Source organism: Chlamydotis macqueenii, chromosome 28 (genome assembly GCF_036417535.1).
Source record: "Chlamydotis macqueenii isolate bChlMac1 chromosome 28, bChlMac1.mat, whole genome shotgun sequence".
Taxonomy (NCBI): domain Eukaryota; kingdom Metazoa; phylum Chordata; class Aves; order Otidiformes; family Otididae; genus Chlamydotis; species Chlamydotis macqueenii.
In genome coordinates, this window is record NC_141583.1 from 2367180 (window position 1) to 2391514 (window position 24335).

The 24335-nt window shown below is 47.4% G+C and overlaps 1 protein-coding gene across 1 annotated transcript; it reads left to right on the forward strand.

Annotated features, from left to right (window-relative positions):
- The first annotated feature begins 1438 nt into the window (after positions 1-1438).
- On the forward strand, positions 1439-16881 carry LOC104479152 (methanethiol oxidase). The gene is made up of 12 exons (XM_086768545.1): positions 1439-1685; positions 6510-6566; positions 7644-7756; positions 8905-9090; positions 10722-10842; positions 12681-12863; positions 12958-13136; positions 13972-14050; positions 14558-14679; positions 14852-14944; positions 15335-15453; positions 16095-16881. Exons 1-12 carry the CDS (start codon positions 1682-1684, stop codon positions 16255-16257), a joined length of 1419 nt encoding a protein of 472 aa, XP_086624671.1. The 5' UTR covers positions 1439-1681; the 3' UTR covers positions 16258-16881.
- The last annotated feature ends 7454 nt before the right edge of the window (positions 16882-24335 follow it).

Here is a 24335-nt window from a genome sequence, read left to right on the forward strand (position 1 = left end):
AAAACTCCTGCGGATTTTGGTGGCAGGTCATTGCTGGGAATGACTGAACTCCCACCCACTCCGCCCAAAATTCAGGTCTCCGTTCTTGTCGTTGAAGTGAAGTTTGTGAACTCCTCTTCATCCTTGGACTCCCGTTAACGTCAGCGGGGTTCTTCAGGAGCGGGCTGGTCTGAAAGCACGGGTCTGGTCAAAATGCCGATTCCTGGAGCCGGATCGTCAGTTAGTGTTTCGTGGCGTCTCCTGAGAACACAGTCTCGTGAGTCCCTGGAATAAATTATTCACACTTTTTAATAGCGGCTTAAAAAACCCGCTGAATCAAGCTTATGTGTCGTAAAGAGTGTTTTAAAATGAAAAGTTAAGGGAAGGAGCTGTTGGACAGACAAGGCTGTGTCTGAGGAGGAAAAGACCAGACGGAGTGAACAGTGTGCATGAGATGTAATAAATGATGAACGGTCCAATGGACATGAAGAATTTTTTGGCAAAAATAATAAAAATACCTTAAAAAAAAATTATCTTTGTTTTGAAGCAGTTGGCCCGTCGAATGAGATGAGAGGGGCATTTCTTGGATGGCCCATCAGGCAGTTCAAATATCTGAGTACAGCTGTGGAGCATTGAAAGCAATATTTAGAGAAAAGCATTTTTGAGCAGTAATTTGTTTGCATAAAGTATTTAGCTAGCGATCTGAAGTGGTAAACAAGTTAACTGAGAGCAGTTGTGCTTGGGAAGAAAAGGCCCAGGTCACTAAATAAATCATAAATGGTTAGTTATAGGGTGTTTATCAGCTCTCCCTGACTCTTGGCTTGATAGAGGGAATTGCTTAGATAGTCCTAGCGTTTCGGCACCCTTTAGTTTCTCTGCCGTTACTGGTGGCTTGGATAAAAGGTGGAGCAGAAATGGGACAGAGTTGTACAATGTGGTCCTGTCTCTTGAGGATGATTTGGAAATGACAGGTAATATTGCTTGGGGAAAAGTGCTGTGTCCTTTAAAAAATCAGTGGGAAAACCAGGCTAGGTCTTACTGGGGACAGCTTAGCTGTCCAAGATGGAATAAAGAGTGAAGTCCAGATTTTCTAATACTCTGGGGTAACTGTCAGTCTTGAAAGAATCTTCTTTAAGCAGCAGTTCTGTGACATTTTCAGCAGACAAATTGTCTTTTTGTAGCTGCCTTGTTTAAGGCACCAAAGGACCATGAAAGGCTAAAAAGATTGCTGCCTGCCAAACCAGGCACGACTGGGAGCTGGGAGCCTGTCTGGCACGCATTGACTCCCGGAGAACTGGAACCATTGCCCAAAATTAAGAGTTTTTAAGCACAGCTGGTGCTGGGAAGCTTGCATACGCTCTCTGCGTGACGACGGTTCCTTGGGTACGAAATACCCAGATAAACCTATCTGGAATGTAAACAGGAGCGGGTGCAAAGTGCAGCAGTGCCAGGTGTGGCAGAGCTTTGACAGCTTCCGCCACTCTTTCCCGGGAAGTGAAAGTGGAATTTCTGTTCCTGTGCTCCTCCTGCACCCCTCGCTGCGCCGGATCCTCCCCTTGGCTGTTTCTCTCCCCAGTCCTGCCCGCCCCTTCGCTCTTGTATATCTGACCCTCTCCAGGCAGCTTTTGCTTCACAAAAATCCGCTCCAGGCGACTGTACTTGCTCCTGCGCGCACCCAGCGGCCCTGAGCGTCTGATTCGACATGGGTAAGGGATCCAGCTCGGGGATCCAGCCGGGACCCGCTGCTGTTGGCTGCGGTTCGCGCTGTGAGACTTGTACGCCGGGGCCTGTGGGTTCGGCAGCACGGTGGGTGGTAAGGAGAGGTGCGGGGCTGAAGTTCAGTGTTCCTCCGGCTATTAACAGGTTTACTTCTTTCAGCTATTGAAACCCCCCTGTGCTTTTAAATAAGTAGCTTTAATGCTGTCGTATTTATGCATTCAATGTCTCTTTTAACACCTCAGCGTTTAGAAACGGAAATAACCGTTTGGGCTTGCTGCTCTGGTGGGTTGTGAACGTGAATGGCACGTTCACTTTTTGCCTATATATTTGTGATAGACCGTATCGTTTTTACGGGCTTTCATTTTTGGGTATAAGGGCAGGAAATGGAAGGAGGGGACTAAAATAGGCGGCAGGTTTTTTTGCACGTAAATTTGTGTAACTTGCAAGGGGGACACTGTTACACTGTGGTTTCCCAGAACAGGGTAAATCTGTAGACCTTGGTGACAAAAAGCCCGTCTTACACCGACAAAAACAACGGTTCTGACTCAGCAGAAGTGTCCAGTCTGCTCTATCTGCCTGGGGTGAATGTTTACCTTTCGTGCTTTACTAAGGACTAGTAGTGCAGTTATGTTTGTTTTGCTTTGCTTTCTAACGAGCGACAAGTTTCAGTTTGCAGCCTGGCGGTCTGTAAGTCCCTAGGCAGCGTGTAAAGAGTACGTTAAATACTTAAAGCTTAGGTTAAAGCCTTAAAGCTTAAAGCAGCAGGATGGCGACTGACTGGTCACAGGGTTTGGAAAAGCATGCTCTTGGCAGGGTAGGAGATCGAGCCTTGGACTGTTCTTCAAAAATTTAACGGATCGTTAAAGTCTGCTTGCATAATTTGTTACTTGGAACACAACTTGTATTCCAGGAAGAGCGTGCTGATTTAATCTCTGGTGTTTTGTAAGGCCTGTGTCTTGTCATTAACACAGCGTAGCCTATAGAGTGGTTTCTTTTTTTCCCACTTTTGTGTTTATTTCTGCAGTTTAGCGCCATCAGACCATAAACCACGTTTGCTTACCTTCGTTTTGTAAGATGTCAGCGTGTGACCCGTGCACACCCCTTGACGTCAGGGGCCTGTCTGTTCTCTCGGGCTGTGCAGAAAGCCCAGCTGGGCCCAGGTCTGTTCCACTTAACTTGAAGCTCTCAGCAGAGGGGCCTGGTTACTGCCACCTTTCTCCTAAACTCCCTCTGTAAAGATGCTCAGGCACCTTCACGGTTTGTCTGAAGCGGGCTGCAGAACTCTGCTGCTATAAAATACTGCAAAGAAAAGACAAAGTCTTTCCTGCTCCTTTCCTTTACTTCGTGCTGTTAACCCAAACTGCTGAAGAACGCCTCTCTGCGTTAACAGTGACTGAATTTACTATCAAACCGCGCTTTATCAGGTGGGATATTTTTACGGTGCTGTTACCCACTGTTGTAAATCTATAAACCTCACGATCCAGACTACCAGTGACTCCAGGTTAATCTGAGAATAGCTTGATCGTGCTGCTGCTTCCTCGGGAGCTTTGCATGTTACTTCAGTGCTTTTAACACACTGCTTAGGTAAGGATAAATGGACTGGCCTTTTATTTTTTCAGAAAATACTTACTTTCAGAAGTCTTTGATAAAGCAATCTCCAAAATCTCGCTTTTAGAATGTTTTGTGGTGTTTGCTGTCCTTTGGGACGATCTGTATTTCCCAGTATTTCTTTACTCTGAGGAGCTCAGCGTTTCTGAAGACTTTTCAGCCCTTGCAAAGGCAGAGAGGCGTTGTTATCACCTGCCTGACAAAGGCAGCACTTACACTGAGGGATGCAGAGTGACACAGTGACTTGGCTCACCCGGTAACGGGGACAGATTAATCTGAAGGTGTCTGGACTGGTTTGCTGTGCTGTGACTGCTAGACTGACAGATGCAGTCGTCGTTCTTTGACCTTGCACGGAATGTTGGTGCTGTGGTACAACATGGTGCCCCCAAAAAGAAGGGAAATGAAACGTTTTATTCTTCTCTGCCACCCGGAAGAGTACGATGTCTTTGCCACTGTCGGAGAAGCTCTTTTGACATTTATGACATGGAGAAGTGCCTCCTTTTTGTCTAAAACTCACTGAGTGGATGGAAAGCTGCTGGAGTCCCTTGTGCTTTCTGTGGAAAATTATGGCTTGTATATTTTCAGCTGTTGTAAACATAGCCACATATCCCCAAACCTTGGTGTTGATTTGTGTGGAGTTTTCCAGAGTGGCCTGTGGATTGTTGGTGGTGGCTCACCAAGGATCGGACAGTTGCCTTGATTTACTGTCCCTCCTGTTCTCCAAAACGAAGCACAGAACAGGTGGAAAGACATGAAAAAAATACAGAGCCAAAGGAAACCCGACTGGATTCCTCAATTCCCTTTGCTCTCAGCAAGAGAGAACTGCTCTAGACAACGGCAACAAAAGGAACAATGATATTTTTAACAACTCTTGGTGTGTATATATAAATAACTGCATGGAGTAAGGAGGAATGTGGCTTATTGTAACTTCACTTGTGAAAAAGGAAACTAGTACAATGAACAGTTAAAGCTAAATGCATACAGAATCATAAAATCACAGCAGGGTTTGGGTGGGAAGGGCCCGTTAAAGCCCACCCAGCCCAACCCCCCTGCCAGGAGCAGGGACATCTCCAACCAGATCAGGTTGCTCAGAGCCCCGGCCAACCTGGCCTGGGATGTTTCCAGGGATGGGGTATCCACCGCCTCTCTGGGCAACCTGGGACAGTGCTCCACCACCCTCAGTGTAAAAAATTTTTTCCTAATGTCCAGTCTGAATCCACCTCCCTCTATTTTAAAACCATCACCCCTCGTCCTGTCACACCAGGCCCCGCTGGAGACTTTCTCCCCGTCTTCCCTGCAGCCCCCTTTGGGCACTGGGAGGCCGCTCTAGGGTCACCCTGGAGCCTCCTCTTCTCCAGGCTGAACAGCCCTGGAGAAGAAAATGTTCTTCCCGTTAAATTTTCACATCAGCCATTGGCGGTAGAGCAACTTTCTTTGATTTAGAAAGACAAGAAAGATGGACTTTGTGGATAGGAAGCTGCCCATAGGAGAATTTGCCTATAATGGTGTAAGATATACTGAAAAAAAAAAAAATCTCGCTGCTTTTGTCCTTGCTGGAGTTTGCAAACCACGTCTGTGTGACAGCGTCCCACTTCCTGGTATTCAGAACCCTGGGAGCTGCCAGATTAATGGGGATCTGGCACACAGTAAGTGATCTTAACACGTTTAACCATGGCTTATTAACATAGCAATGTAAATATTAGTGTTAACATGTTGCTGTAACATGGTACAAATCACAGTTTCATGACAAAACCTTATTTTGTAATCACAAATGAGCTTGGCATCGTGTACCAGGGCCAGGCTTGCCTCACCCGCGGATGCCTCCAGGCAGTGCCATACAATGGCTCAGAATGAAAGAGTGTTTGGGCGAGATCAGAAGGAAAGCAGAAAAGAAATTTGTATGAGAAGAAGGAAGAGAAAACGTTCATCATCTTGCTGTATGTTTTCTCTGGAAAGCAATTTGGCACAAATAAGCTTTTTCTCAAAGTAATCTGCAGAAAACTGCATTTGCAATGCTGATTGCTCTGTGGTCGAATGCATACTGAGCTCCTGCTAATTTAGGTGATTGAGAAAATTGGCATCAAGTTTAAATTATGGCTTAGACATAAATGGAACAAAGCAAACTTTATCGTTTGTGTTTTCAGAGAAAAATATTTCACAAAGAATGTGAAATTCAACCTGAAGTCCTCAATTACTCTTTTTGAGAAGATCTAGTTTTTAAAGTTAGGAGCCTCCCCCTGCAGCCAGTGGATCACTTGGAGCGTTTGCCTTCCAAGAAAGGCTCCGTAATCAAATGGGCACTGGAGCTGTCCCTGCCTCTGGGTTTGAAATCTTAGATCTGTGGCGTTCTGAAGAAACCCTGTTGCTATAAACTTCTCTTTGTAAATTCTGGAGTGCGTTCAGCAGGCCTGCAGCTCCCTGGCTGTGGGACTGAAAGGGAGCCAAGAAACATTCCAGAAGCCAGCTGAAAGGGTTACCAAGTATTACACGTTAGTAGCAAGCACTGCTTTATGCTTGCTGAGCATCAAGTTCTTAATTTTGGAAAATCCTAATACAGGAGTCCTAGCTTTTTGGAAGGAATGTTTTTTTTCATGGAGCGTTTCTGGCAGCCATAAGAGTGGTGTGAGAGCAGAGGTGGGGAGCTGCATTTTTGATAGAGGGAAGGTGGAATGGCTCATAATTCCCATTCCTCCTGTCCTTTCTGGTCACCTGCGGTATCACCTCTTACCCAGGCTGTAAATCCTTAAAAATAACCATTTCTTCAGCTTTTACGTGCAGAGAAAGACTGGAGGCTTTCCAGTAATAATAAAATGGGTTGTTCAGATTGGGCAATCTGTTTGCTTACTCATCTGGCGGTGATTCAGCAGCTCTCTTAAAACATTTAACACAGTTTTCCTAAATCCTAGCCCCTTGTCACATATGAATGTCCTGCTTTAAAACTGGGAGGCTGAGCTCCTTGAAACGAAAGCCCAAGTTTCCCATTATTTCTGAGCATGGAGTGTCATATGATGTGTATTTTCAGAAACTCAAGTAACCTGGGCGCTGGCTGGAGTCAGTGACACTTACAGGTGTTTGGCAATGTAAAAATGGGATCTCAGATTTGTCAGTCTCTGAACAGAAAGCCAATGTCCTCTGAGATATATGCTTTAAGAGAATTTGGAGATTAAAAGAATTTTTTTTTTTTTTTTTTCCCCCCCTCTTAGCAGCAAAATGCGGAGGATGTGGTCCAGGCTATGCAACTCCTCTGGATGCCATGAAAGGTGAGTACTGTAACAGCTTTTCTTAAATCCAGGCCACCAGTCAAGGAACTGTTTTCCAATTGGTGAAGACTAGGTAGATGCCTTCCACAGTGGCTCATGAATTAGCAAGGCCAGGGAGACTTTAAATATCAGAAGATATTTGATTTCATTTTACACACCACTCTGGGCAAAGTGTGCAAGTTCTGTTGCCATGAGTTTGCTAAATCAGCAGCAAATCAAAGTGGGTCTGGGTTTAGATACCCACCTGGGTACGGGATGCTGACACTCAACAAACCGTGTGTTTTTCTGTGCTGCAAAGTAGAGCTTTGCTTTAAGAATATTGAGGGTAAGTGTTTAACCTAAAACCAGTATTTAATTGGTGGTTTTGGATGGAGATCTTTATAGACTGCGTCAGACTCTCTCATAAAAAACAAGTGATAGTCTAAGAAGGGGAAATAGGGAGACAGGACTGTAAGATACTCTGTGTGACATAGTTTAACGACACCCTTCTCATCCACTTGTAGCTGTACAAAAGTCATGTAGAAGTCTGTTCTTCCCGGCAGTGCCCGGTTAAATCCTGAACCTAAAGCCCAAGTTTAAATCCTAAAGCCCTTGAGGCATTTTGCTGTAGTTTTGGATAGCGTCAGAACTTCACCTCGAGTCCTCTGATATATTTTTAAAGCCTCCATTTTATAGCTTGTAGTAAGAAGGCTTTTGGCATAGGTGGGTTGACATCTGGGCCCTGGCAGCGGGGAGCCATCCCTTGTGAAACCGGGGACAGGAGAGGCTTGTCGTGGCCTCGCAGGTGGGAAGGTGCTCTCCAGCACTGTCCTTTTTCAGCAAAATAATTGCATCCTCAGTCTCCTACGTAAGGAGGGCAAGGGAGCGGGAGCCGAATCAGCACAGGCAATTCCTGGCCGCTCAAACTGTATATGACTAGTGTTTCTCCATACTGCAGAAATACCAAGGGCCAGCAAGGAGGAATCACAATTTGCAGACTGAAAGATTAAATCCAGAGAAGACTCTTTTAAAGTTAACCGCAGCTTTTTGTAAAAATGGTTTCTTTTGGGGCATTAAACAAGACTTCTGCCTTGAAAGGTCCCCGGGAGGAGATCGTGTACCTGCCCTGTATCTACAGAAACACCGGGATAGAGAAGCCCGACTACCTGGCCACTGTGGATGTTGACCCCAAATCTCCACACTATTGTCAGGTACCTGTGTGTAGAATGGCTCCCTTTGCTAGGGTGGTAAATATTTGGGTTCGCATAATCATTGTTAAGTAGATATTTGTGTTGAGGACCAGTGAAATCCTCTGCTGTTTTCCTTACTGGGTTACTCAAAGCTAACATTTATCTTGTTAGCCTCAAGACACTTTCAGAGCATTTTTGTGCTTAGTATTTTAAAAGTTCTGTTTGTAACGCTATTTCTGATTTATACTGAGTGTTCTATTTCTGATTTTATACCGGGTGTGAGTGTTAAGGTGCTATTTCCTCGGGGTCCATCAGTAGTATACAGAGAGTTATAATGTACGATGTCCGATACCCTGGGAAATTCTACACGTTGGGCTTTAAAAATCTCATCCATTTACTTCCTAAATGGAAAGCTGTGGGTAGGTACCTACCAATGTACCTGATCCGAAATATTGGTAAGTCTGTCCTTAAGCTGCTCAGCTTGTTACTGCAAATAACGTACACTGTGCTGCGGGTAAACATGCCGTGCTTATACGGCTCAGATTGCCTAAGATACTTTGGACTTTGATCTCCATGACTTTAAGGAGCATTGAGCATGGTTTGACAACACAGATTTTCCTAATTTGTTCTCTTTTTTTATAGCTACTGCTTAGAGTTTTATTGTGGAGGAGTGGAGGAAACAAGTCTCCTAAGACTTTGACAAAATTTAGCTGTAATCTTTCAACTTTTCTTAGTTACACAGAGGAAAAGTAAAAATCAGAAGCCAGAGTGCAGATTAACGTGTCAGTTTGCTACAGTCAGCCCCAGTTGTGATCAGGTAAATCTTGTAAAGTCAGAGACTTGCAGCCCATGAGCAAGCAATGTTTTTTCTGTTAGTTTTTCCATATCGTTATTCCATGTCTCCTTAATTAGATAGAGCCTTTTAAAGATTGGGATTAATTTAATAGCGTACAACATTTAACAACTGCTATGCAATCATGATGTCCAACTTTCTGCTCCCACTTTAGAGCTTCAGCCCTGCGTATCTCAGGCTGAATCTGCTCCCTGAATAACAACGAGCAGCTTCCTTCTGCTCTTTATTAATTTATGGTTTGACATAAAGACCCATTTCTTTGCCTAGGGGAAAAACCATACTAGACTGAATCTTAAGTCTGTCTCTGACTTTCTAGGTGATCCATCGCCTGCCCATGCCGAATCTTAAGGATGAGCTCCATCATTCGGGGTGGAATGCCTGTAGCAGCTGCTTTGGGGATGCCACAAAAAGAAGAAATCGTCTGATTCTACCAAGTCTGATCTCTTCTCGTGTTTATGTGGTGGATGTGGGAACAGACTTGCGAGCTCCTAGAATCCATAAGGTCTGTTTAGATGACTTTAGGACGTTTACTTCTTATATTTTGACCAAGAGATGGTGATTTTATGAGTTCCAACTTCAAATTAGAATGGGAGAGCTGGATCAGTTATGGAACCTTTTGTCAAATATTAGGAACTTGTGGGAGTTTTGAAACTCCTACAATTTATTGCTAAACTATACACAGAAATCTTGCCCTAAAGAAATAAGAGTAAATGTGGTGTCAAACACTCAAAATCTAGGAAGTTCCAAAATTCAGCCTGCCTCTGCAATTCTCTGCAATATGAATTTCAGTCGAAGTAGTTCACACTATTATTATTTTTGACTACAAGATCACGAGGCAAACTCTTACCTGACACATTTTGCTGAGCATATGTAAATTGTATGTTTTTCAGAGATTAGTTCAAATTTGATTGCGTTTTCACTGAGCAAAACCAGATCTCTTCCGTAAAGGACACCTCCTCCTTGATTTGTAATCTTTGGGTCCTAAACATGTGATATGTCAATTTTTTAAAAGAAAAAAAAAAAGAAAATGTTCCAATATGTGGAAGTGAACATTATAAAAAAACAAACAAACAAAAAAAACAAACAAAAAAACCCCAAAACCAAAAACTCTTGTTCATGGAAATAATTGAAATATTTCCCCAAATAATACTTCTACTGCAGTAGAATTAATTTGGCAGGGATGCAGATGCTGGCGTAGATACGGATTCGGATACAGACTTACACTGTCTGTATCACTGTGCCATGTGTAACTGTTTAGATTCCCTTTACAGTCAGTGAAAAAAAAAAAGGCATTGCTGGAGTCAGCTTTGACTAACCTGGTTTAGAAAACTGGTTTAGAGTAAAGGAATTGTGCTTAACAGTGTGCGTTTCTTTTAACTGACTGTAAAGCAAGCATAGAGGGTTAGCTTCGGTGTAAATCTGTACGCTGTCAGCATCTAGACTTGGTCAGATGAATCCTACAGCAACGTGTGAAACTTCAGTACAAAGTTCCAGGTTTGGCAGAGACCAATTCAGTGATCACAAACCTATTTTGAAGTCAGATCATGATGTAAGGAAACTTTTCAGTGGCCTTTTGTCCTGCCCCTCCTGCCTGCAAATACTCTCATTCATCGTCTTTCAGTTCTGAATTTTTTAGAACCTTGCCAGCCGTTAACTATTAATGCAGTGGAATAAAACCCCCAAAGGTCTCTTCTCATACAGTGAATTTGCTTTCAAACCAAGTCCCTGGCAAGCCTGAAAGATTATTTTTCCCTCTGAACTGCTAGTACTCCAGCGATAGCCGATGTCTGAATGCACACAAGTGGTGTTTCTGCCACTGATACTAATGAAAACAAACGCAGATATCAGTGTCTGATGCAGGAATTGGGCTGATTCTAACGATTCAACTCTTGCTGTTTACATTTTCGAGAAGAACAAATAAATGCCGTGGATGGCGCCGTATTAGTGGGCAGAGTAGAAAGCAGGAGGTGGCAGGTACGCAAAAACCAAAGTAGCAAGAGAAACAGCCCCCCTCACACATACACCATTCCCACCCCTTCCTCGCTCTTTCAAGCTTGACCTGTTAGCGGTGGAGCTGGAATTCTGTAGTGATCTCGGAGAAGCTGACTGTGACTATGTGTGTCCTCATTTTAGATTGTTGAGCCAGTGGAGTTATTCTGGAAGGGGAACGTGGCTCATCCTCACACCTCTCACTGTCTGGGCAGCGGTGACATCTTAATCAGCTGCATGGGAGACCCTTCTGGCAATGGAAAAGGTATTAATCCCCTCATTACTCCAGAAAAGTGTTGGTGGTATAGGAGTATCATACTCTAAAGTACAGGCTGCAAAGCCAGAAGCGTTGGTAAGGGCTTACAGTTCTTCTGCGCACCTAACCATTCCAGAATAAATACTTCCATTACCCCGGACACTGCTCTGCCAGAGCAGTTCAAACCTGGTCTGGAGGAACCTCTGTGGGACTCTTGATGAGTTCAGCTTCCAGTCTTTCACATATTTTACTCAAGAAGACCAACTCTGGTGGTTATGATATGAGCAAGAAACCCGTTAATGTTTGACTCAGGCCCCTTCAGCGCGGAGTAAGGAAGTATTGCTTTTGAACACAGTCTGTATCAGCGCAGTGTTTGTGACTTGGGCGTGAAGGATTCTGTTGCCAACCTCAATTCTCATTGTCGAATGAAAATTAAGCCTTCCAAGCTATTCTAGATTGCATTTCCTGTCTGGAACTTTTGAAGGATTCTTGCCTATAAATACTGTACCTTTTGAGACGTAAAGCACCTGACATCTGAAGAGAAGTACTAGCTATTAGAACAACTATACTTCAGATGGTGAGTGGTGAACCCTGCTCCTTTTCACGGGGTTTTTCTCTGCTGGATTGTGGGCAAACATGTCCTTGAATAGGTGCATATTAACTACGTAATTCAAGGATACTGGTGGCAAGCAAAGAAAAACAGAGATGACTCCTCCAGGATCTTCTCTAAAATATCCCCTAATTTGAAATGTACTCTAGGAGGGCTAACGGATTTATTGGAATGACTTGAGTAGAAATAGAGGAAACTGAAGCTTAAAAAATTCATGACAATGTGATAAAGTTCCTTAAAAATCCAGCTTTCATTTGCTTTAGTGCACAAAAGCAAAACTGACAGAATCACAAAATTTTCCTTAAGCATAGCATTGCGTAGTACAGTGTGTTTAGAAATTAGACATTTAAATATTCATATATTCTTTATCTTATTGTCGTAGTTCAGCCCCGGTCGGGACAGACTACGCAGTCTCTCTCTCACTCCCCCCACCCTCCGAGAGAACAGGGGGAGATAATATAAGGAAAAACGGCTCGAGGTTTGAGATAAGGACAGGGAGAAATCCTTAAAGTTACCATCACGGGCAAAACAGACTCGACTTGGGGAAAACTATTCATTTCTTACTACAAACAGCAAGATAATGAGACAGAGAACAAGATAACCTCCCCCCACCCCTCCCTCTTCCCGGGCTTAACATTATCTCTACCACCTTCCCCTCCCGAGCGGCATGGGGGGAAGAGGGAATGGGGGTTGCGGTCAGTTCATCACGCGTTGTTTTACGCCGCTGCTTCATGGTCAGGGGAAGAACTCCTCACATTCCTCCCCTGCTCCATTGTGGGGTCCCTCCCACGGGCCACAGTCCTTCCTGAAACTGCTCTGCCGTGGGTCATCTCTTCCACGGGGTGCAGTCCCTTCAGAACAGCTGTCCCAGCGGGCCCTCCACGGGCCACAGCCTCCTTCAGGCCTCCACCTCCCCCGGTACGGGATCCTTCACGGGCTCCAAGTGGATCTCTGCCCCTCCGTGGACCTCCATGGGCTGCAGGGGGACAACCTGCTCCACCATGGTCGTCACCACGAGTTGCAGAGGAATCTTGGCCAGGAGCCGCATTACTCCTCCCCCTCCTCCTTCACTGACCTTGGCGTCTGCAGCCGTTCCTCACAACAGGCTGGTAGATGTCTCTCAGGATCTTTTTTACCACCTTAGGCCCCCCCCTCACTAAACAAAACCACGACACTTATTTAAAGCTGTGAATCTTCGTGAAAGTCTTCAAACCCTGTTGTTTGTTTTTCCTGTCAGGTGGTTTTGTTTTGCTGGATGGAGAGACTTTTGAAGTGAAAGGAAATTGGGAGAATGGGGAAAAGGTCCCCCCGCTGGGTTACGACTTCTGGTACCAGCCACGCCACAATGTCCTGATCAGCTCTGAATGGGGAGTCCCAAAAGTCTTGGCACATGGGTTTAACCCAGCTGATGTAGAGAGAGGTGAGGGAGCATTTGTTTGAACTCTCAAAAGTAAAAGTGATTCTTTGTTAAATAATCTCTTCTGTGCTTATTTTCCTCCAACCTGATCAATTAGGGCATTACGGCCGCCGCATTAACGTGTGGGACTGGAGCACTCACGCCTACATTCAGTCAGTTGACTTAGGGAAGGACTCCGTTCCTTTGGAAATTCGGTTCCTGCACAATCCGGATGCTGCAGAAGGATTTGTTGGATGTGCTCTGAGCAGTGCAGTGCATCGGTTCTACAAAACAGAGGTAAGTTGTGAAAGCCGTGGCAAGCGTAGAAGCTCAAACCTGGCTGTTTCAGAAATCCACCAACCACTTAGGAAGCAGTAGAATTCTGATGTAAGACACAGGGCTGCTAGTTGCAGTCTGATTGCAGCCAAGTCCCACGTCCAGCTCTCCTGCCCTCCAGAATAACTCGTTGATCAGTTTAGTCACAGTTAACGATTTGTGGAAGTCTCAAAGAGGGGAAGGTCTTGCCAATGATGGGAACATTAGCGATCCCTTGAACACAAGACAATCTAAATGCTTGCATTGTGGAAGGGGCTGCAGCATTAGCTCAGCAGCTTGCCTTCTGGCCTGCAAGCTGGTCAACGAGCACGTCTCAATTGGACAGCTAATCAGAGCACGTGAAACTTGTCACCAGCATCAACGTGTGCTGCCTGCTGCTCAGCCGGTGTTTGGAAGCAGAGGGAAGACCCAATGGTAGAGGATGGGGGGAAAGCGATGGAGTCACGGACAGAGGAGTAGAGCTATTGCCATTTTAGAGGGCGAGCTGGGGACAGGTAGGACACCAAGCGGTGGGAGATGAGCAGTCTCTAGTTCTGCTGCTGTTACAGCAGTCTGTTTGAGATGTTATTGCGTAGTATAATCATTAACGTTCTCGCTGGCAGCGTAGTCACCATCCTCGCCCTCGGTAACACTTGCAGTGGGTATCACCTCTGTACAGGACCTGTTCATACACAGCACGGTTTGCTTCTCCTCCCTCTGTAAGGCATAGGTGAGCCCTTTCGGCTAACATCAAGACCAAAATCCACATTAATGTGAGTTATGAATAATGCTGTGTTCTTTCCTGTGCCTCCTGCAGAAAGGAGACTGGGCAGCAGAGAAGGTGATTCAAGTACCAAACAAGAAGGTGCAAGGATGGCTTCTCCCTGACATGCCTGGTTAGTGTGAGCATGCTTGGGAAAGAAACGGAGTGTTCTCCTCTTCAGGTTTTAGTGTAACTTTTCTCTTTTTTTGGAAAATCTTATCCTTAAATGACAAAAAAAAAAAGTAAAATTGTAAAATTCTAAATTTCTGTTTGGGTTCTTTGTGTCACACTTCTGATGTAACCACATCAGCCTTGTTTATAAGCCACCAAGCAGGAGATTGTCAGGCCTCTGCTCCCAGGCTGCTCCATGCTTGAGGTCAGTTTCTCTAGAAAATTACTTGGAGTTTGGATCTTTCAGCCTGAGCTCACAGTATTCGGGAATGGGCGTGGGAATGCTGGTAGAGCCTGAACCTCCTTTGAATAGGCACTGGGTTTCCAAGGATGATTGTGTTTGTTCAACCCATACCTTAGCATATTTTTCTGAGGCTACTATGACTAGAATTTGAAAAATAGGCTTGTGGCCTTCTCTGTTGCTGGTCCTGCCCATTTCCTGACTTTGCTACTGAATATTTTCTTGAAGGTCTTATTACCGACATCCTCATCTCGCTGGACGACAGGTTCCTGTATTTCAGCAACTGGCTGCACGGAGACATCCGCCAGTACGACATCTCCGACACCCGCAGACCCAAACTGGTGGGGCAGGTGAGGGAACATCAGAAAAGCTGTCACATATAAGAGTAGTACAGTCCTCTTGTTTCTTTATTTTTTAAAAGGAGAAAATGACAATTTACTTTTGCTTGAGAGCTGTGGCTGTCTTGCTCTCGTGTTCCTTCGACAGCTGATGCCTGTTCTCACACATTTCTCTTGGCCACAGGTGTTTCTGGGAGGAAGCATCGCAAAAGGTGGGCCTGTAACTGTAGTGGAAGACAAGGAGCTGCAATGTCAGCCAGAGCCATTTGTGATCAAAGTAAGTTTTCCTGAAATGCACGTTGCAGGTTCTTATTTGCAGTTGTGTTGTGCCACCCACCTCTTGCTTGATTTTTGATGCTTCCATCCAAGTACAGCAATGTGAACCCTTCAGCCCTTACTTTCTTACTTTACTAGTTCTGTGAATTAAGTGGAACTCGTCTGAAATGGCTTCAAGGCTCCCTGTTAGTAAGAAATGACTCCCAATAAAAGCCTTTTTCTCTCCAAAGCGGGGGTTTTGATGCTCCTGTCTCAAGGATTTCAGAGTGCTGGATGGTCCTCCGAGCAGCAGCACTGCGGTGCTGTTTTGTTTCTCCTGGCTGTTGTGTTTCTTTCGTTCAGCCTCCGTGGCAGCTTGCCTTGAGCACCTCGTTCTCTATTACAATTTTAGGGGAAGAGGGTGCCGGGTGGACCCCAGATGATTCAGCTCAGTTTGGATGGGAAGAGATTATATGTCACCACCTCTCTCTACAGCGGATGGGACAAGCAGTTCTACCCAGATCTTGTCAAGTAAGAAAACTCTGGCAAACAAGGATGGCTGTACAAGCCCGTGTTCAGGATTCCTTTGTAAACAGTGATGTGCACATACCAGCTGGTATACACAGCAAAGTTCCCCCGCAGGGAGGCTGGATCCAGTAACTTCTTATACACAACCTGCCAGCCCAGATGTTCTCCCCACTAGCCAGAATCCATTCCTGCTCAGCAGGCACACAGAAGTTGGGGTCTGCGCGCGCTATTTGTTGAAATCATGATCTGTTTGGAAGTAGATGAGAATAGGAAGAAACCAGTGAACATGACCTTGCTTCCTGGAATCCGTAGTACATCCAAACTGCCTTTGAGTGTATCGGCCCAACTTTCTGGTTTTGAGTTTAAGAACGGAGAAGATGATCTTCCAGATGGCCACAGGAGGGCACAGCGCAGCTTCCTGTTGCTTTGGCAGTAACAACAGCCATTAATTTTCTTTGCTAGCTTGAGGCTGCAGGTTTTACTGGAGCAGTGTAACTCACTTTTGAGACCTGCTAAGCCCCAATTTAAATCTAGAGGTCTTTCCATTTTATACTAAACAAAGACAAATCCTGCCCAGATATGGAAGAGAAGAGCAGCAAATACAAATCCTTTTCCCAATATCTGTTTTCTTGTCCCTTTTTCAGGGAAGGCTCTGTTATGCTGCAGATTGATGTGGATACTGAAAGAGGTGGATTGAAAGTGAATAAAAACTTCCTAGTGGATTTTGGGAAGGAACCTGATGGGCCTGTCCTAGCTCATGAGATTCGCTACCCTGGTGGAGATTGTACCTCTGATATCTGGATGTAACTGTTGTATGGAGCTGGTTTTGGTGGGTTTGTTTGTTTGTTTGTTTGTGTGTTGTTTTTTTTTTTCCTCTTTCTCCCTTTCTCTCCTCCCTACCTTCCACTTTGCTTTTGTATAGGTGAATCAGTTCAGCTGGAATTTTGTCCACCATCTAAATTTAGACTTCCATTAGGGTGAGCCACATAAGCTACACTTTCTTCTCATTCTGAGGCAGCCAAGTGAATCTCTCTGAAACATGATACGCATCTCATTTTCTCTGCGCGTTCCCCTTCCAAAATGTCCTGTTTAATCGCTATTGCCTGGGGGTTTCAAAGCCGAGGTCACCTGTCTTTCAAGGACTGTTTGTGTTGTGTGGTGTCACTTTGCCTCGCCACTCTTTGTTGATGGAGAAGCTGTTCCTAAATAACTCCTTGAGAAGGATACATTCCATGAGCTCACCCCAGAGCAAGAGTGTCCTGTCCCTGCAAAGCTTAATTTGCTCATAAAGTAATCGGTGCTTTACAGCAGGCACAGCATAAAAATCATGCGTACCTAATCTGAAGCCACATGCTTCCGGAGTGGGGTTGTATTTTAACATTTGTGCACTGATGTTATAAAAAATCAACAATAAAATTTTTCGTCAAGTCAGGTGGACCTGCACATTTTTTTTTCTTTTTAGCATTTCAGCATTTTCTATTTCAAAGAACATAAAATGTAAGGTCATTTCAGAAAGTAACAATATCATTTGTCTAAAAATTCTTTGGTGAGGGATTTCTTTTCGCTGAAGCCACTTTTATTCCCATTATTGCAAGCAAAGATTCTCTTCCATTTTTTAAGACTGGAGAAAACTGCAAAATCTTTTCTGCGCACTGTGCCAAAGCTGGGTGATGCTAGCAGCAGGTGCCTTACAGGTGTCTTGCAACTTCTTGAACAGACAGACACTCACAAATCCACCTTTTCTTCTCTTGCCAGTTCCTGATGCATCTTCCCAAAGCTGTTTCTGGGGTCTGATTCTCTTTTCTGTCTGTTGCTTTCCCATCTGTGTTGTTTCCAGTCTCTGCCCTTTCCTGCTGAGCTTCAGCATTGCCAGTTTTAACGCTGGAATCACGTCAGCAGTGTTGGAGGCGCAGCGTGTTAACGGGACTTCCTGCTGGAGCTTTTTGGCTGTTCTTTTTTTTTGACTTTCACTGTGCTTCCACGGCGAAATCCTCGTGGAGCTGACAGATCTTACTTGACAATCACGACTTCATTCTGTACACAGCTGCTTGCTGTCTTGCCTAACATATGTGGAACCAGGCTGTGAGAGTCCAGTTTTGCTTTTTTAACGCAGAGCAGCTGACTGCTGCCACTTGGTCTCTTGGAAGCCTGTGCCTAGCAGTTCTGTTAGGACCTCAAAAAGTCAGGAAGCTTTCTAACTGACACGGCATTGCAGCCACCCGTGTCTGATGTAAAAGCCCATTTTCAGCACCTTCTTGTTAGAAATGGGTGATGTTTAAACCCTTTTGCTGCAAGGACCCACTCTTACTTGCGAAGGGACTGGTTTCAGGAGTGGAGTATACACTACCAACCTGCGTAAACGCTGCTAATTGCTAATGCTGAGCAAGTATGGTGAGTGCTCAGTGTCTAAACAACCTCATGTTGTCCAGGAAAGTCATTATTTCTTAGGAAATAATTTGTTACCAACCAATACTACTGGAACCCATCTTTTTTTTCGCAGCTATTTCCTATACGAGTGAGCGTTTTAAACTGGAAGACGTACATGATCTTCCAGATGGCCACGCGAGGGCAGGCTGCAGCCTGTCTTCATGCCATATAGAAGTGCATCGAGGAGTTTCTCTCACTCTACTAGAATTTCAGGTCGTGATTTTCCACAGATCACACACTTGCTAGTGAGGCTGGCCATCGGGTCTCTTCTCAGTCCGTCAGGGTACTGCAGAATGACTGAGGTCTCTCATTCCAGCTACAGTGAGCACTGCAGTCTGCGTCCTGTCCTGAAATCTCTGTTGGAATTGCCCCTGAATACAAGTGTGCACAGCTGCTGAAGTGTGAATTGCTTCTATTCCTTGTAAAAGCCAAATGCTAAATGCCAAAAGGTGCTTAGAGCAGGAAGAGAAAAGCAAAGCGTGGGACTTGCTTGAATGAAAATATTTCTTTTTTTCCTAACATCTGCTAATCCGGGTACTGAAAAAGGTAAGCTGTGAGTGGAGAGTCTCTTGTGATTCTGGGAGGAAACCCACTGGGTTTTGCCATCCTTATGGGACCCATGTCCATAGCAGAGATTCTGCTTTTAGTACATGTACCGCTCTGGGTCTGCTTTATTGCAAGATGAGCTTTACCGTGGACTCACCTGACTGGGCTAACAACGCCTTCGCTGGCTGGAAGCAAGTTTCTGATGGGATGCTGTCATGGTAGATACCCACCGTCAGTCAGAGGCCAGTGGAAATGCACCTCAGAATTTCAGACGTTAGCCAGATGGCTCCTGTTTGGAGAATCTCTGAAGGTGGTGTGAAACCTTACTCTAACGACTGACCATTGCCTCTCTCATCTTTGTCAAAGTGGAAGAAACAATGGCTGGAAACAAAATAAGTTGATGAATGCAGAGTAGGTCCAGGTATCTGGTGGGTCAAAAAATGACACTCACCTGTTCGTTCGGTAATGTTGTAGAGGTTTCACCCACTGGCCCAAATCCATCCTTGCTCACAAGCACACAAACCTCTGGGTACACACGGGCTGTTGGATAGCGTGTGCTGAAATCATGATCTGTTGGGAAGCAGGTAAGATGTGAAGAAGCCAGTGAATATGACCTGGCCTTCAGCAGTCTGTGGTACTTCCAAACTGCCTCTGAGTGCATCAGCATGACTTCGGTTTTGGCGTTAAAGAGAGCAGATGATCTTCCAGATGACCGCAGGAGGGCATAGTACAGCTGGCCTGTTCCTTCACCAGTAACTAATTCCTAGTTTTGACTCATTTGTTCATAATTCAAGTTTGCAGATCATTTATATTTCTGCTGCCAGGTCATATCCAAGACAAGTAGATGTGTTTATACCAGAAGGAGAGTCCCTTGTAGAGTTTTCCACAATTGCAGAGGGATAGCAAGATACACGATATCCGTTATTAGCTGGGGAAGTTACAGAATGGAGAACAGTTTCTGCTGAAGTGAAACCAGAGCAGTCGTGCTGAGAGTTGCCATTTAAAAAACCTACTTTTTGGTCAGCTACCTTGAGCTACTTCTCTGGTGAAGACTGACCTCCTCCTTTTGGGTCTGAGAGCGTAGGGAAGAGCCTTGTTATATACAGAGAAACATGAATGAGTGTTTGGAGTGGAACCTGAAATGTTCAGGTAAAGCGCTCAGCGTACGTGTTCCTGGCCTGTGTGTCCTTCTCCATCAGTGGAGCAAAATCAACCGTCCTTGTTTTCACTGGTTACAAAGCAGCAGTCTGATTTGCAGAGCTCGTAGGGACTTTTAAGGAGAGTTGCTAATGCCTGTCTTCAGGCAGAGGCAGGGAAGAGGAGAAGCAGCAGGTCCTGCTCGTCGCCCTCCCCAGCGGCGTGATGCTGCCACACCTCTTGTGTCACACGAGCGACTGTGCGGTGCGGGAGGAGTCGGTTGAAGGCGCTGATCCGGCAGAACATCGCGCTGCCAAAAAAGTGACTGCCGGTCCATCTCCCTGTGGCTGCACGTGGCAGGGCGCTTCGGTGGCAGCCTGGAGTCACCTCTCATTCCACGGTGTCTGAAATCACAACCTAAGGATGTGGCTTTCCGGCGGGTTTGTCCGGGTGTAGCTGTGGGCTGATGCCACTGCTGCTGTGCTTCTGGCTGGACCTTTCTGCCCCTTCCCCTGTGACTCCTGCTCCAGCAGCAGACCGCTCAGTGGGAGGGGAAGGGGCGGCTGAAGTCACAGAGGGAAAAGGGCAGAGAGGTGCCTCAGGGGAGAAGTGTCGCTGTGCTGTGCAGGTGTTCCCTCCAGCAAACCCAGTGGCCTGTGTGGTTCTGTTTTTGAAGGGACGTGCCAAAGGGCACCGTGTGTATTGGGTGTGAGTCCAGTAGCCCTGCGATGTTTGGTTTGTCTCTGCCCAGTGAGGGGATCAGGAGAGCCAGGGTCGTGGGTCTTGGCTTTGCATAGTCTGCCTGCTGTTAACAACATTTGCCTTTTGTCTGAAGTGTTTCTCTGCCCTTCAGGCTCTTTGCATAACAAAGTTTTCAGCGCTCTGCTTTCTATCTCACGTGCCTTTGCTAGGCTCTCCGCGGCTGCCGCAGGAGCCATTTGTATCTTTCTGTTCCCAATGTGCAGTGAGGAGGCCACCGGCCATCAGCTCGTTGCTGCTCCACAGTCTTTCCAAATTCTGCTGCTCTCATGGTGCTTGGTGCCTGGCTGAGCTGTTTGAGTGCGGGTGAGGCTGTACAGAGAGTGTGGAGGCCAGGTCAGAGGTGTGGGAAAGGGGATTTAAGAATGCAGGACGATGAGCAACACTCGGACACCCTGGGGCACCTCCCGGGGTAAATGGCAGGGTGAGGAGCGAAGCAAGAGAACGTCGTCCCAGGAGAACTGGGGGAGGGCTGGGACGGCTCCCGTGCTCAGGGGAGTTCTTCCTTGGGTGTTCAGAGCAGACATCGTGTCCTCGGTGCAGCGCGGTCGTCTTCCAGCACGTTGGGTGTGCTGCGCCAGCCTGCACCAGACGTCATCACCAGGGCTTGCCCATTATCAAAATGACAGCGTGTTCTTCCCTGTCGGGGTTGGAGGGGTGGTCGTGAGGAGGGGAGGAGTGTCCACCTCAGCGTGGGCCGTCCAGTGGGGCCCCGATTGCTGTTGCGTGCCGTGGCTGCCCATCCCTGCCTGCCGCAGGAGCTTTTCTTGGGCCGAGAGCAGGCCACAGCGACTGTGCTCTCCGCTAACCATCGCCTGCTGGCTTGCTGGTGCTGCCGAGCCGGCTCTTATCCCTCCTCCTATCAGCTGCGATGAGAAACTCTACACCCTGCAGCTTGGTTTGGTGAGGGGTGCCAGAGACGTCACTGAGGAAAGCCAAAGAGGATGAGCAGCAAACTTTGTTAATGAGCGGAAGACTAACGAGCTGTTTAATTAGCAGGTGTGCAGGTGGAAGAAGGAGCAGTGAGCCATGCACGTTGCGACCGCAGAAGCACGCACCAAAGGCATCAGCCGAGCACCCAAAATGGCCTCTGATGGAGCAGGAGCTTCTCGCGCGTCCTTGGCGCTGGTTGTGCTTCCTGGAGGTGTGAGCTCTTGGAATCTGGCTGGTAAGGGTCGGGTGTCAGGTTGGTTCCCAACACTGGCACCTCCTTGTGAGCCCAGGAGAATCCCTCAGGAGATATGGAAGAGTTTGCCTCTGGGAACGCAGATTCTTAGCTTCCACTTGGCCTCACACAGCTGAAACAGAAGTGTTTCACATTAACACGGCCACGAGGGGCGAACGGTAGCCAGCGCTCAGCACGCCGCGTCGTACGGCATTGGCCTGTCAGTCTTGGTTTTGTCCAGTGTGGATATGCAGTGGCCTTTCACGGAGTCCGCTTGCCGTCTGGAGATGGTGACAGCCCGTACACGATACACCTGGTATGACACTTGCCCCTGCACTCCAGCGTGGAGCCCAGTCCCTTCCAGTTTGGCCTGATGCAGCACAGCTCTTTGATGCCTCTTTCCCCTGGCACCCTTTGCAGTTCCTCCTCATGGTTGCTGGTTTTTCTGACGGCCAGGAAAGGTTCCTCTGTTGAGGTCCTCAGTGGATGTTGTGCTCAATTAAACGGCTGCCCTAACGCTGTGAAAAGCCATCCAGAAGTTTGAGGACAGAATTTCTTTCCGTGTGCTCACTCTGGCCCAGGATCTCCACTTCCCCACAGCCAGTAACGTAAGGCTTGGAGCCACTGCTTTGCACGCTTTCTCCTCATGTCCATGATGATATCTGAACACCTTCTCCTTGCCTCACAGAGAACCGCCATGTACCTGGGACGCAGCTTGCGGCAATAACCGTCCGTTGCCCGGTGGCAGGGAGCTGTCTGGCTGCGGAAGGCCCTGACCCCTCTCCGGGCTGCCTATGTCTCTTGCGTTGAAACTGCCGAGATGGATTTCTGCTGAACAGATCACGAGTTCTCCCAGCGGCAGCAGTCTGGTGTCCTTGCCTACAGAAAGGACCGAGGGTTTGGCTGCACCTGCGTGCACCAGTCGCATGTTCAAGGTGCCGTTCTGGAAGCCATTTAGTTACAGCCCTGTGAGATGGGCCAAGCTGTCCTCTCCTCCGATAGAGATCTCCCGAGGGCTTCTCTGATGGCGCTGTCAGATGTTTCTGCATTCCTACGCGCAGCAATTACTTATCGCGTGTAATCTGCCCACTGATTGAGGGGTTCTTCCAAAAGAGATGACACTTGTTCACGTTCCACGGCGCTTGGTGTTCTCTTCCTGCTTTGGCTGGGCAGCTGCTGGCAGCCAGGCTCGTGGTGGTCTCAGGTGGGGACACTTCTTCCAAAAGGCTTCACTTCTGGAAGTGCTGCCTCCACAAGGCACCCGTTTCCAGCCGGGTGTCTGTCCTGGCTGCTGGGCAGACAGCAGCAGCTCCTCAAGTCTCTTCTGACGTCCGTGCTGCTGGAGGCCCCTCCATCCTCTGAGCGCTGTATCCCCGCTGAGGGATGCGCTTGAGCACTGAGCCCGTGATGCCTTCAGCTCAGCCCTCGCACACAGACGTGCCTTCTGTCAGGGTCCAGATCGCCGAGGTGCCTTTGGTGGCCTCCGTATCTTCACACCTTGTAATTTCCAGGAGGCTGCTGGTGGGGCCGATTATCCAGCTGGGCTTCTCATCCCTCCCGTGGAATTTGCAGCCACTGCACATTTGTACAGCAGGAACCCGGGGATGGGGATGGCTTTAATGATCTGGTTTCTTGGCTGGGACACGGAGTCCTCCAGAGCCAAAGAATTCCCATTGGAAATCAGATACGGGACGTGGCGTTTAAGGAAAAGACCTGCCTGGCCCAGCAGATTTTCCCTGCAGATTGGTGCTTAGCAAGGCGGAAACAAGCCACAGCGCTGGTCTGGCACCTCCCAAACGCTGAGGAGCCACGGCTCCTCCCTTGGCAGCTTGCTTTCTCCCCCCACCCCTTTGCCTTGTATATAAGGCCCCCTGAGAGCAGCCTGGGCACAACACAACCCATCCAGCGAGGCACACAGCAAGCTGCACCTCCAGCACCTCTGCTCTTGAGGAGAGTGACCCAGCCGGCCTTCAGCATGGGTAAGCGACGCTCCGCGGCCTCCCGCCAGCTCCAGGCCTCGTAGCTCCGTCCTGGAGCTGGCTCCAGCCACTGCCCGGAGGCTGCAGACATCCCAGCTCCAAACTTGGGCACTGGGGGGTTTGTTCCTCTGCAGCGCTGCAGGAAGGAGCGAGGTGGGACTGACGTTTGGTGTTTTGTCTGACTGGTGCCAAAGGCGTCTTTGGTTCCGCTACCAATCTGGGTGGCTCTTCAGGGAGGATTCCTCTCTGGGATCGGAGATGTTTTGTTGCCGTAACAAGAGTTGGTGCTGGTCACAGGGGCCCCTGGGAGAAGGTCCATGGGTGGGACAGAGTCTGCTGAACAGGCACCTGCTAAGGATGCGGACGTTCCTCATTTTCTTCTTCTCCTCTTCTCCATGCAGAGAGATGCAGAGCTCAGTGCTACGAGTACCCCACCTGCCCGGCTGAGAAAGGCAAGTCCTCCGGAGCGTGTTTTGGAGGGGGGTGTTTGGGAAAGAACGCTGAGTTAGTGAGGAGCACCTCCAATTAACGGGGTGTGCCGAGTCCCTGCCCAAAAGGGAGACAACTGGAAATATCTGGAGATCCGCTTGTGGGGCTGAAGCTTTTCTTTTCCTTTCTGGCTGCTTCACGGCACCTTCTAACACCAGCTTTCTGTGTGCCCAGATCCTAGGGAGGAGGTTGCCTACGTGACCTGTACCTTCAGGGAAACGGGCATCGACCAGCCTGACTTCCTGGCCACCGTCGATCTCAACCCCAGGTCTCCATGTTATGGCCAGGTACCGGTGTCTCTACTGGCTTTTACTGGGCGGATGACTGGCTGCTGGCTCTGTGCTTTCCAGTGCCTCCAGATTCACGACATCCACTTTCTTTTC

Bases quoted from the DNA above. Each gene is read 5' to 3' on its own strand.
- LOC104479152 (XM_086768545.1), top strand. The intron at 6,567-7,643 runs GTGAGTACTGTA...CTGCCTTGAAAG, and splicing joins TCCTCTGGATGCCATGAAAG to GTCCCCGGGAGGAGATCGTG. The intron at 15,454-16,094 runs GTAAGAAAACTC...TCCCTTTTTCAG, and splicing joins TTCTACCCAGATCTTGTCAA to GGAAGGCTCTGTTATGCTGC.